This window comes from Pituophis catenifer, unplaced genomic scaffold, assembly GCF_029215685.1.
Source record: "Pituophis catenifer annectens isolate HBS135680 unplaced genomic scaffold, rPitCat1.0.hap2 SCAF_6, whole genome shotgun sequence".
Taxonomy (NCBI): Eukaryota; Metazoa; Chordata; class Lepidosauria; order Squamata; family Colubridae; genus Pituophis; species Pituophis catenifer.
The window spans coordinates 36,511,233-36,523,693 of NW_027256886.1; the positions used below are offsets into that span (position 1 = coordinate 36,511,233).

At 37.2% G+C, this 12,461-nt stretch overlaps 1 protein-coding gene across 2 annotated transcripts; it reads right to left on the minus strand.

Annotated features, from left to right (window-relative positions):
• Positions 1–5,241: 5,241 nt before the first annotated feature.
• ANAPC13 (anaphase promoting complex subunit 13) lies at positions 5,242–12,386 on the minus strand. 2 transcript variants are annotated; one of them, XM_070945761.1, is made up of 3 exons: positions 12,336–12,386; positions 9,698–9,820; positions 5,242–5,502 (listed from the first exon to the last, which is right to left on the minus strand). In XM_070945761.1, exons 2-3 carry the CDS (start codon positions 9,794–9,796, stop codon positions 5,377–5,379), a joined length of 225 nt encoding a protein of 74 aa, XP_070801862.1. In that variant the 5' UTR covers positions 9,797–9,820; positions 12,336–12,386; the 3' UTR covers positions 5,242–5,376. The 2 variants fall into 2 exon arrangements, with proteins under 2 accessions (XP_070801862.1, XP_070801863.1); XM_070945762.1 differs by lacking the exon at positions 12,336–12,386 and adding an exon at positions 11,014–11,088.
• Positions 12,387–12,461: the final 75 nt, after the last annotated feature.

Sequence of the window (12,461 nt, forward strand, 5' to 3'; positions counted from 1 at the left end):
TTTCATTAGAACCCTAAATTCATAAATTAGAGACAAGTGCAATCCCAGAGATACACTAAAGACTAAAGAATGGAATACTTCTCAACACATCTTTATCTATTTTCTTTCTTTTTTTCCCCCCAAACAAATTTTTCAGTAGTCTAAAAGAGTATTGTTTTAAAACTGAGCCTATACCTTTGAAGATCAATTGCAGATCACCCAGAAATCTTCCAGGACATTACTTGATAATAGTCGAGTAATAACCAATAATTACTTTCTGGTGAGCATATCCTTGTTGTGAAAATATAATGAGGGGGATGGCAAATTGCTCTGGAGTCCATTGAGGGAGAAAGAGGATATAATATAAAAATGGATCTCAAATGTCTAAAAATAGGGACAAATACAAAACATCTTTATTACTAAGCTTTTGACCATCTTCTTCCCACCATTTAGGTTCTTTTCCAAATCACAACACAGCACTGTTATGGTAAAACACCAGTTTATACTCCATTAACATTTTAATTTTCTGTTAAGGGATTATTTTCTTGCCGTTCTAGTTTACTTGACACAGTTGTCTTTAATATTTTCTGACAAAAATTAGGGTGTAAAGATTTGGAGAATATCTCTTTCCTTAAGAGTTTGGTTTTAGTTAATAATCTCTTAAAAAGCATGTTTTAGGGTGGTTCTCTCTTTGGAAAGGAAAATAGTAAAAAAACACTAAGTATGACAGAGATTGGACTTTTTTTTTTTTTTTTTTGAAGAGCAAGGATCTGCCACCCTCATACTTGAGTTCCCAGCAATAAGTAGCACTTCTGTCCCCCATGTATTCCTTGGATAGGTTTATATTTTTCTTCATTTTTAAAAGACAACTTTTCTTGTTTCACTGATGCCTGTCTGGCAATGCTGAAATTCCTTCGCCTCTGTTTGTTGCTCTCCTCATGGCCAGTTTCTATGGAGATACAGATTCCATGCCTAACAAAACCCCATACTTCAAGATTTCCTTGGAAAACTACCTCCCCCAGCTCGCTTCCAAAGAAACCACAGGGATAGAAGAGAATCAATGCACATCCTCACTTTCCCCCAATGTACATCATACATTTTATTTTCCATGGAAACTTAAATAATATGTTAATTGTTATTGGATTTCAGGGCAAAAAGTACCAAGAGCTCATTCTCCCTTCTCTGGCATACACTCCAAAATTACCACATCACACTAATATTTCGACATTAGCAAGTAGTCCAGATGGTCTACATTAACATTCCAATATTGTCTCAGTTGCCAACAACAGCTTGCTCCTTAAATTGTCTCCCAAAATATAAAAACATATCTAAACATTTAGTAATGTGGAGGGGTACATATGTGCATAACAGATTCACCCAAGGTAAGAAGACATTCCAGTTGTTTTGCTAAAACAAGCAATCATCTATATTTGGCAGCAGCAATATAGTTAATGATAATTTCAGTGACAATGGCAAAGGCATGATTTCATATGGGTAAGAGAAGGCAATGCCAAATCACTCCTGATTTAACAGGAAAATCATGCAAATAAAAAAAAGTGATTAATGAAATAGTGACAGTTGGTGAGCCCCTAAGGTTGAATGGCACTCAACATTTTACTCAAGGAGAGCTGAAGATCTTTTGGAATATTAATGAAGTTTATGACATGGATTAGATTAAAACCTAATGAATATATAGTTGCTGATGTTGTCATGCAGGAAAATAAAATCTGAAACTGCAAAAGCAGAACAGAAACATGGAACATAAGAAGCCTGCTCCTGGAAAAATTCAATATAATGAAAAATTAAATGAACTGACTTACTCATCAACATTTTAGGGATCAGTTAATTGAAATGAATTAGAATTAGGCATTTGCAGTCAGTTGATTATAGTGTTTCCCTCATATCCTATGGAAGTGATTGTTCATTTGAAAGACACTTACGTTTTTACAACATATTTACATTATCTTAATCATAGCAGGCACTAACATTCCTAAATTACACAATGAATGCAATTGCAAATGCAGACTAATCATACCGTCTGGATTCATCCAATTTGCTAGGCTAAAGTGTTGCTGGTTAGTTTATGATTCAGTGTGACATGCACATCTGGCTCTGAATCCAGTTTCCCTAATGTAAAATATGTATGTATAGCTGGATGCCAGTGCTTTGCTACAAAACTATGTGCTCAGACTTGATAAATTGACACTTACTGCCTGAAACTTAATGTAGAATGTATAACTCCGTAGCATCGGAGTATGTTAATATAATGCAACTGGCAATTGGAACAGAGGGGGAGAGGGAGTAGAATGTCCCAGCCTACAGCGTCCATCGGTATTCATCTGCAAGCATCCTGTCAGTATGTGAGAGAGTTGAGGAGTGTTTGGAAACTCCAACAGTGTTTGCTGTGTGAGCAAGGAGACAGGAAGGAGGCTGGGCGTGGTAAAGCTGCTTGCTGCTGTGAAAATAAAACTGAAAGTGAAACTCCTCTCCTCTGCTTGTGTTTTGCATTTGGAACAGATTTTTTTTGAGGTGGGGAGGGGAGTAGAACTCCTTAGCATCAGAGCATGGAACAGATTTCATTTCATGTGGGGAGGGGGAGTAGAACTCCTTAGCATCAGAGGGCTGTTTGGAAAGTGAAAAATTTTGCTGTGTGAGCAAGGAGACAGGAAGGAGCCTGACCGTGGCTTAGCTCAAGTGTTCTGTATTAAAGCATAGCTTCCTGCTATGAAAGTAAAACTGAAGGGGAAACTCCTCTCCTCTGCTTGTGTTTTGCATTTGGAACAGATTTCTTTTCAGGTGGGGAGGGGAAGTAGAACGCCTTAGCATCAGAGCATGTTAATAACAACATAGGAAATACTAATGCTCTGATGGTCATTTTGAAAAATCCTTTCTTAGTGAGCACCTAGAAGCCAGGAGCAACATATGTGGCAAATTTCAAGTTTGTAGGCTTTACGGTTCTGGAGATTTCGTGACTACGGCATGAGTGGTTTTCACTTTTATATATATAGATTTTCCTCTTGAAATGATGGCATGGATTCTCAGATGCATTCTCTGTGTTTCTATACTTTAACCAGAAGATCAAACTAGTGTTGACACTATTAATAATTTCCATTGCTATGTGATTTTGGAGACTGGAAATGACTATTTTTTTCTTCCTGTTGTAATTAATGGTTTAAACCACTGAGACTATGAAACAGGATTACCTGGGAAGTGAAAGGTTTACTGGGAAGATGGAGTGCAAGTAGGAAATAGGAAAAGAAACTAATCAACTCAGTCTGGGGGCCTCTGGTGTCTTGGATCCTCTAGAATTCTCCATAATGACTATTATGGAGTTGCAAGCCTACTGCATTTATAAGACACCAGGCTGGAGGACATCTATTTTAATAGTTCAGATAATGAGTGAGGCATTTATTTAGTATCTAGTACAATCTATTGTACTAGATTGTAAAAAATGTTATTGTTATCACTTTTTTATACCTCTGCCTTCAAACAATGAAAAAATGGTATAATATTTTGGACAAAATGACAAATGAATGTCATTTGACTTTGAACAATTTGTCCTTTTCAGTTGAGATTGTATGCATATTGTAATTTCACAGATGTTGAAATGTATTTCAGAGATTTGTTTCACTAAATAGATATTTGTATCTAAAGCACAGTCTGTTGCCTGGAACTCCAATTGAAAAAATTAAATCCAAGTGTTAAGAAAGAATGTTGTGTTTTTAATAATATGACCAAATAATGTATTTTCTACTCTTAAGGGCAAATTCAATTCAATTTTGTGTTAAAATTCTACAATATTATATTTAAAACACTGAATAATGTAACTGGGTTTTTTTTTTTAAAAAAAAGGGTTTCCTTTCCTTGTATTAATTGAGATATAACACAAAATTGTGTTTTAGCGCTACATGGACGAGTTATGGGGTCAAGACCCATTACCTGATTTTCTCTCTCAGTTCAGCCTTAAAGGCTGTCGGGGGCCAAGTAAAGTTGGCTGTTGCATTCCAAACTAAGAAAAATATTTTTGGCTGATTTGATTGGCTCAGGATCTGTCTCAGTATTATGGTATCAATCATTAAAATCCAGACATCCTGAATTAGCAAACATGTATCATATTTATATAAAATAGATTACTACAGAAATTTTTGGCACATATTATACACATAAATTTGCTTTGTTTTCCTTTTGCTCTTTTGTACATTGTGTCCCTTGTACAACTTTTGTTGATCAACAAAATTAGAGAAAATTCCCTCCCAAAATAGTAACCTCTTCATTTTTGTCTATCAACCCAACTGCAGGTATAAACTGCTGCATAAAATTATATTACTGGGCTTAGAAAAAAGAAGACAGAAAGAAAAGTAAAAGGGAGGTTTTCTCTCGTAATAAATAATACTTCTTAAAGAAATTTAGAGGTCCAGTAGACGGTTAAAGTGTTAATTAAATCAATATGATTTTTTTTTTTTTTAGAATTACAGTATGTCTTAATCTCAATCCAATTTTAAGTGTTCTGGTCCCAGTTCTGGTAATGTCAAGGACTACTACATTAAAGTCTTAATGGTGATACTGAATTTGTGTAGAAATGGCATTGTTTCTGGATTTTCCATATCACTTGTGAAGAATCTCACCAAGAATCTTAAGTACTCTAAAGATTGATGCAATGTTGTCATTTTAAGGTTCAATTTTCTAGAATAAACTTTTTTAGGATCATGCCTTTTAAGAAATGCAGCATGCAACAAAGTACTTAAATGAGCTCATTTTAACTTTTCAGTTTTCACCATTGTTCTTATTTACAATATTACATATATATGTTATGAACGTATCTGCAAATTCAGGAAGTACAGTATGTGATGATACGTTTGGAATGAAATGCTCTAGAAAATCAGTAGATGGAAGAAAGTTAAAATATTCCTCCCTTAGCTACTTCAGTGCATTAGCCCTATCTATAGTTGAAGCTATTAAAGTATTATTATGTGTGGTAATGTGTATTTTGAGTAGCTTCAATCCATCATCTAGATGCATTAAAAATATGAAGTGAAAAAGCTTTTATCAGCAGAACTGCCTACATTTCCACATAATGTATTTACCACGAATAAGAATTTATTGAAATCAAGAACTGCAAACATATAGAATTTTTGCAATATATTACAAGTTGATTAAACAGCAATTCATACTCATGGAAACTGTTGTACTTCTGCGACCTCTGCTGGAAACTTCAAGGAAAATCTTTAGCTCTTGGAGAAATGTAAGAAATCTCTCAGGATCTACAAAATACCTTGTTTAATTAAAACAATTAATTATCAGCTGTCGCAAAACAAGACTAACAGGGCAAAAGACTGCAAACCAAAACTGACAAAAAATTCAACTGAATAAAGTGGTTATTATGCTAATTTATACAGATTAATTTCCAATTGTAGGAATATTCTCATGAAGATACTGCAAAGCCAGATCAGTCCATTTCATTTCTTGTTCTTTTACTGATTCTGTTGCTCCACCATTGTCCTGTTCTGGTTCTGGAAGTTCATTCTGAAAATAAAAAATATTGATTATTGAATAATTAAAAAAACAATAGATCTGAGTGGGGAAAACAAGCTCCGTTTTCAAGAATAATAATCAGTAGAAAAATCTACAAACGGAAAAGTAAACAATATTTTGTTTTTAATTACAAATCTAAAATATCTTTAAGTGCATCATGCATAAGAGTATATGTATGCAATTGTTAATAGCTTACTGGCTCAAATGTTAGGCATTTGGAAATTAAGTTTGTAATTATAGTTTTGCTTATTACATTGAGTGTCCTATTGATTCTTCAGGATCTATGTTATATCACCTTGTTTTATTAAATGATTAATTCCCTCTCCCCATAGGTACCGAAAAATAAATCACTTAGATGATATAGCATATAGGTAGTCCTTGACTTACAACCATTTATTCAGCGACTGTTTGAAGTTACAACAGCACTAAATGAACAGTGGTTACTATCGGTCCTTGGAATTCCAGCCATCTCAGTACCCTTGTGGTCATATGATTGTCATCTGCCTACTCGGTACCTGTTTGTACTTATGACTGGTTGTCAGGTGCCCTGCAATCACATGACTGCCATTTGCAATCTTCCGTACTGGCTTCCTCAGAAAATAGAAGGAGAAGATGGCAGGAAAGAATACAAGTCACTGTGGTAAATCTCTTTCTTCCATGTAAATCCCCAGACCATCTGTGCTTGCATTGGCCACTTGTGCAGCCCCTACCTGGCCCTCCCCCTGTTCCTCACTTGGCAGCAGCCACTTATCTGCCAGTAAGCCTGAGACTTGCAACTTCCTCCTGCTTCCCCATTGTTTTTGGTTGTGACAAGTAGGTAGGAAGTTGTCTTGCCTAATGACCATGGAATTCAGTTAACTATGTCAATGGGAATTGAAGGGATTGCCATTTCTAAGTGATGCAGTTATACTTCATGATGATATTGCTTAACAATAGAAATTCTGGTCTCAATTGCTGTAAATTGAGGACTATCTGTACATTAAATAAACATTCATAAAAAAGTAAAATTAAAACTTCCATAACACTGATGCTTCCTGATGTATATGTCAATACGGTACAACTTAAAGAGTTAACAAAATAGATTCCTTCATTATACACTAAGCTAAAAAAGATGTTATGGTTAATATACATGCTATAAAAATATCAACAAAACTGATGTACATACAGTAGTGGCCAAAATTGTGGAATGGGAAAAGTTTGATGGCTAATAACATCACATTTTTTTGGAGTGGTACCATAAAATTATATATCAATGGAAAGATAATTTAATCAAGAAGGTAATGCTTTTCAACCTTTGTCAGAGAGAAAAGTGGCTTTTTTCATGGAATTCTAGTTTTTAGGCCTAATTCCTGTAGTTTGTACTGAATAGTCCTTGCATTCAACTTCATATTGCATTACACCGTTTCATCTTGTATACACCCAGACGATTTTCTTCTGTCACGTAGGCACAGTCTCTTAATTCTTCTATCATCACTTGCTGTTGTGCACCTTTTCCTGCCTTTACCAGTGTGGTTTTGTAGTGACTAAGTCTCCTTATATCTCTTCAAAAACTTAGAAATGCCACCTTTGGTTATGTTTCCACCAATTTTTCTTCTAATTTCTTTATAACTGTAGCCTTGTTTACTTAATAATACTATTTTACATCACTTTCTGGGCGACCAGTCAACTCTTTGCACCATTACTTTAATTTTATTACGTTTTACAAGCTCACTAAATGAAAGAACACAAAAAACCCAAACCAACTTGATCACATAACACACTGACAAATATCCTCCTCTCAGCTTCAATACATGACATCAATAACTGAATCCTACTGTGATCTGATTGGCTCATTGCCAAAACAAGATGACACCTGATTGGCTCTCTAAACACTCATGCTCATTGGCTACAATTAGATGAAGGAAAGCTACCTGATATCAACCTAAGCTAGTTGTGTTTCCTTTTTCTGGTTATTTGGCTATAACTTTTCATAGAATACAAAAAATTGAACATCTTCCATACTGGCTTCCTCAGAAAATAGAAGGAGACATTCTTGATTAAATTATCTTTCCATTGATATATAATTTTATGGTACTACTCCAAAAAAAATGGTGTTATTAGCCATCAAACCTCAAAAATACACTTTTCCCAAAAGGTTTCCATAATGTTGGCCACTACTGTAATATACAAAAGTATAAGATATGGCTCTTGATAATGCAGTTAAAACTATTTTATGAAAACATACTGTTTTGCTTGCTTGCTGTGATTTTATTTAATAGTTTATTCATATTACCATTACAAATCCAACACTGAATTATTTTATTTCTTAAACGCATTTTATTTATTTATTTATTTATTTATTTATTTATTTATTTATTTATTTATTTATTTATTTAAATTTGTATACCGCCCTTCTCCTGCTGGACTCAGGGCGGTGCACAGCCAAAATAAAAAAACATCCCAATACAAAATTTAAAATTTGTAAAAGAATTATACAACTTTGGCCCAAAATTTAAAACATCCCAACTAAAACCCATAAACAATTAAAAATCTAACATCTCAAAAGGGGTGGGGGTTGTTACGCCAGCCCTGCTTGGTGGAAAAGTTTTGAGGGCACGGTGAAAAGCCTGGAGATCTGGTATCATGCGTATCTCCGGGGGCAAATCGTTCCAGAGGGCAGATGCTGCCACAGAGAAGGCTCTCCCCCTCGGGGTCACCAGCCGACACTGCCTGGCTGACGGCACCCTGAGGAGTCCCTCTCTGTGGGAGCGTACTGGCCGGTGGGAGGCTATCGGTGGCAGAAGGCAGTCCCGCAAATACCCAGGCCTTATGCCATGGAGCGCTTTAAAGGTGGTAACCAACACCTTGAAGCGCATCCTGAAGACCACCGGAAGCCAATGCAGCTCGCGCAGGAGAGGCGTCACATGGGAGCGCCCTCTCACTCCCATAATCCCCAACGCGGCCACATTCTGCACCAGCTGGAGCCTCCGGGTGCTCCTCAAGGGGAACCCCATGTAGAGAGCATTGCAGTAGTCCAGGCGGGAAGCGACAAGTGCCTGAGTGACTGTGCGTAAGGAGTCCCGATCCAGAAAGGGACGCAACTGGCGAATCAGGTGAACCTGATGAAAAGCCCCCCTGGCCATGGCCGTCACATACTCTTCTAAAGACAGCCGTGCATCCAGGAGGACGCCCAAGTTGCGAGCCTTCTCCGTGGGGGCCAATAAGTCGCCCCCAATAGCCAGGATGGCACCAGCTGGCAATATCGGGACGCCGGAAGCCACAGCCACTCGGTCTTGAAGGGTTGAGTTGAAGCCTGTTACTCCCCATCCAGATCCGCACGGCCTCCAGGCACCGGGACATCACTTCAAGGGCATCGTTGGGATGGCCTGGGGTGGAGATGTACAGCTGAGTATCATCAGCGTACTGATGGAATTCCACCCCAAAGCCACGGATGATCTCGCCCAGCGGCTTCACATAAATGTTGAACAGAAGGGGCAAGAGGACCGATCCCTGCGGCATTTATGCATTTATAAAACAATTATAAATGTGCATCCACCCAACCTCAAATTGCTCTGCTTGCTTTATGATTTGTAATTTTTACTTTGATTTGTTTCAAGTAAAACAATTTTAGGACTGGTATAGGACAGCAAATGAACAGAAACCAAACCGCATGTTATCATTTGCTGAAGCAATTTTTATTGAGAAAAAGGAAAGATAATTCCTCCTTCCTGCTTCAGTACATCCCACCTGTTGACACCTCCTTAAATCAAATACTCTTTTCCTTCATTCAAGTAGTGCAGAGAATGACAATTCTTTTAAGGAGCTGCTAATATGTGTCACATATTTTTCAATTTACACTTCTCTTTCAAACAGAGATCTCAGCACAACTTTTGTATTAAAACATTTCAAACAGCTATAAAGTAGGTAGGTGACAATATTAAAAGAACTGTATGTGGCACCTGTAAGATTGTATGTATCGGTATTAACAACAGATGCATCACTGCTGCTTTAGTTTTATTATAAATATTTGTACTCTTTATATCTCGTTTTTCTGCTCATAGGCAGAAACTTTATTAGGCTTTTGGAATGTTAATTCTTGACTGGTCTTAAATAAAATTATTAGCAAAAGCTTCATTGAGAGCATTTTGAAACCGAGAAAATGTTCTAAAATAAATGGGAAAAATATATTAATTATCCAGGAACTTACCAAAGGTATTGCCACATCTTCATATGGTAACTTATCTTCTCTCCATGCATCATCAATCAAATCTAGAATTCTCCCATCTCTTTGTACCTCACTGTCCATTTTTTGCACAGTTTATAATGAGGGCTATGATACAAAGAAAATATGTATACATATATCTATATCTATATCTACACTAGTACTTCTCTTATACCCAACTGCCAAAAAAATTCCACTGAAGGAAACTGTTTTTTAAAAAGTGAATTAGTGAAATATAACAAACCAAAAATAATGGTTTGTTTACAATTTTAAAAACTTCATGCTTTAGTGTAACTAAAATAAGCTAAATATAAGAGGAAAGAGAACCTAAGGATTAAAGTAAAAAGAAACCACATGATCTAAACCAACTTCCAATGAAATCTTGACCATATGAAAACATATTGGTCTATGTTCTCATTTTAAAATATAAAGACATTTTACAATTGCTAGGGGACACATATGTTGAATGAAATCTTCAACATCATGAATATGAATCTATTTCAATCTCCTTAAAAACTGTCCTTGCTAACCCCCATATCTGCTAAAGTTCTTCCTAAAAAGTGAAAATTTATTATTTTATTATATTATTTTAGAAGCATAAATGAGCATCATGAGCCATATGTTGCTTTTACTGTAGAAAGTCAGCACCTATCCCTCTCCTAGAAGAATGAAATATTTTAGGAAATATTAAAAAGACAGAATATTATATTTCCCCTAGAGGAGAAATAGAAATGTTAAGGGAGACAGAAACCCAGAGCCTCAGCTCCTTGCCCCCAGCAGATATTTGGTGCCCATTGAGAAGGACTGGGCCAGCCTATCTACAAAAGACCTTCAGCTCCAGGGTGATGGGATTAGCAGCAGGGCTCACTGCATTACAAAATAACCTGAGGGACGTTGCATCAGCCCAAGGTTCAACCACACTTGATTCAGACAAACATGACTCCACACGGCCCCATGTGAGCCAGTAGAATACATGCTCTTGCCACAGGAACAAGAAGCTCAAAGGCAAGGCCCAAGAGAGGGTATAAATAACCCTCACTCTCCACTCGATGTGGTCAGCTACCTAGAATCACATGTGCTTGATGGTTCTGCTTCACCATTTAAACCATCTTTCCAATCAGCCTCCATGTTTCCAGTGTCTCTTCCCACTTGGAACTGAACCAGATGGATATTTCATCCAACACTGGGATATATATGACACCAAGATCATCTACTGCTAATCAGCACTGATCATATTATACCTACATATTTTAAAAATCCAATATAGAGAAATTGTATATTACATAACATGTTCTGCTCACTTTTTAAGGCCAGTTAGTTTGCAAGAAACTTTTTGGGAACATATAATCTTCAAAATTGGTGTTGAACTGCTCCCTATTAAATAAGATAAATGGCAACAATATAGATCTTTTTACATTTCTAATGGGTTTTTTCCTCAATTTCAGTAACTTTTATAATTTATTGCTTCCTATACTTTTGAGACTTTGCCCTGCAATTTTTTTTGTCTTAATTGCAACTTTTAAGAGACTAGTGGGGGGGGGGGGAGAGTATTAAGAAAATGTATAGCAATTGTGTTTTTATCAATGCTTGTAATATTTTTCTTATAAAAAGACTATTATGGAAGGAAAATACAGGTATACGTAATGGATAACATTAAGTAATATCCATCTGAAGGCATTTCTGTCTTTAACCATTATAAATCCCGTCACAGCACTTTACTATCTACGATATACTTAGGAATTCCGAATTACTTTCCTATCTACGATATACTTAGGAATTCCGAATTTGCCAGCATCTTTCTGAAAGTTTTAATGGGTCCAGACCACTTGCTTGCTTGATTTTATTTTCGTATTTCTTAACCCCCCCATCCCTTTTAATTATCTGGAAATATGCACACTATTCAAGTGTCTTGTTGCAGGGGTGATTGTAAATGCCATTTAATGAAGAAATAACCTATTTTTCAAGGCTGATTGTAAAACTTACAGATAAATAGTACTTATCAATAAACACAAGCACAACTCATTTTTCGAGGACCTTCAAGACTCTCCTGACAGCCTGAAACATGGCATACGAAACTAGCAGCACCTACATTCTTACATGTAGTTTGCGTCCTGAAAAAGCACCTTTGGTTGTCCTTTGGGACAACCATGACCTGGATCAGGGGTCTTCAACCTTCGCAACTTTAAGCCTGGCGGACTTCAACTCCCAGAATTCCCCAGCCAAGCTTAAAGTTGCCAAGGTTGGAGACCCCTGACTTGGATGACTGACAATCTCTACAGCAGTGTTTCTTAACCTTGGAAGCTTGAAGATGGGTGGACTTCAATTCCCAGAATCCCCCAGCCAGCAGCGCTGGCTGGGGGATTCTGGGAGTTGAAGTCCACCCATCTTCAAGCTTCCAAGGTTGAGAAACACTGCTCTACAGACTACATTCTTACAGTTTCCCTGCCCTTATTATACGAAGCCTCAAATTTATCCATCTCGACTTCATCCTCCCCCCCCCCCCAAAGGGAGCTATTTCGGGACCGCCCGTCTCTTGCGCGCCCCACTCCTCCTCCATCACTTGCTCTCCCCTCCCTCCCTCTTTCTCCTTTCGCCTCGCGTGCGCCAACGCCTCAACCCGCACCTGCAACACGCGATATCCGCCGCCGTTCCGCGATTTTTGGAACGAAAGGACGTGACGTCACAAGCAGCGGTTCTAGTAGGCGTAAATCATAGAGAGGATCGAAGGGGGAAAAAGTGGGCGGGGCGC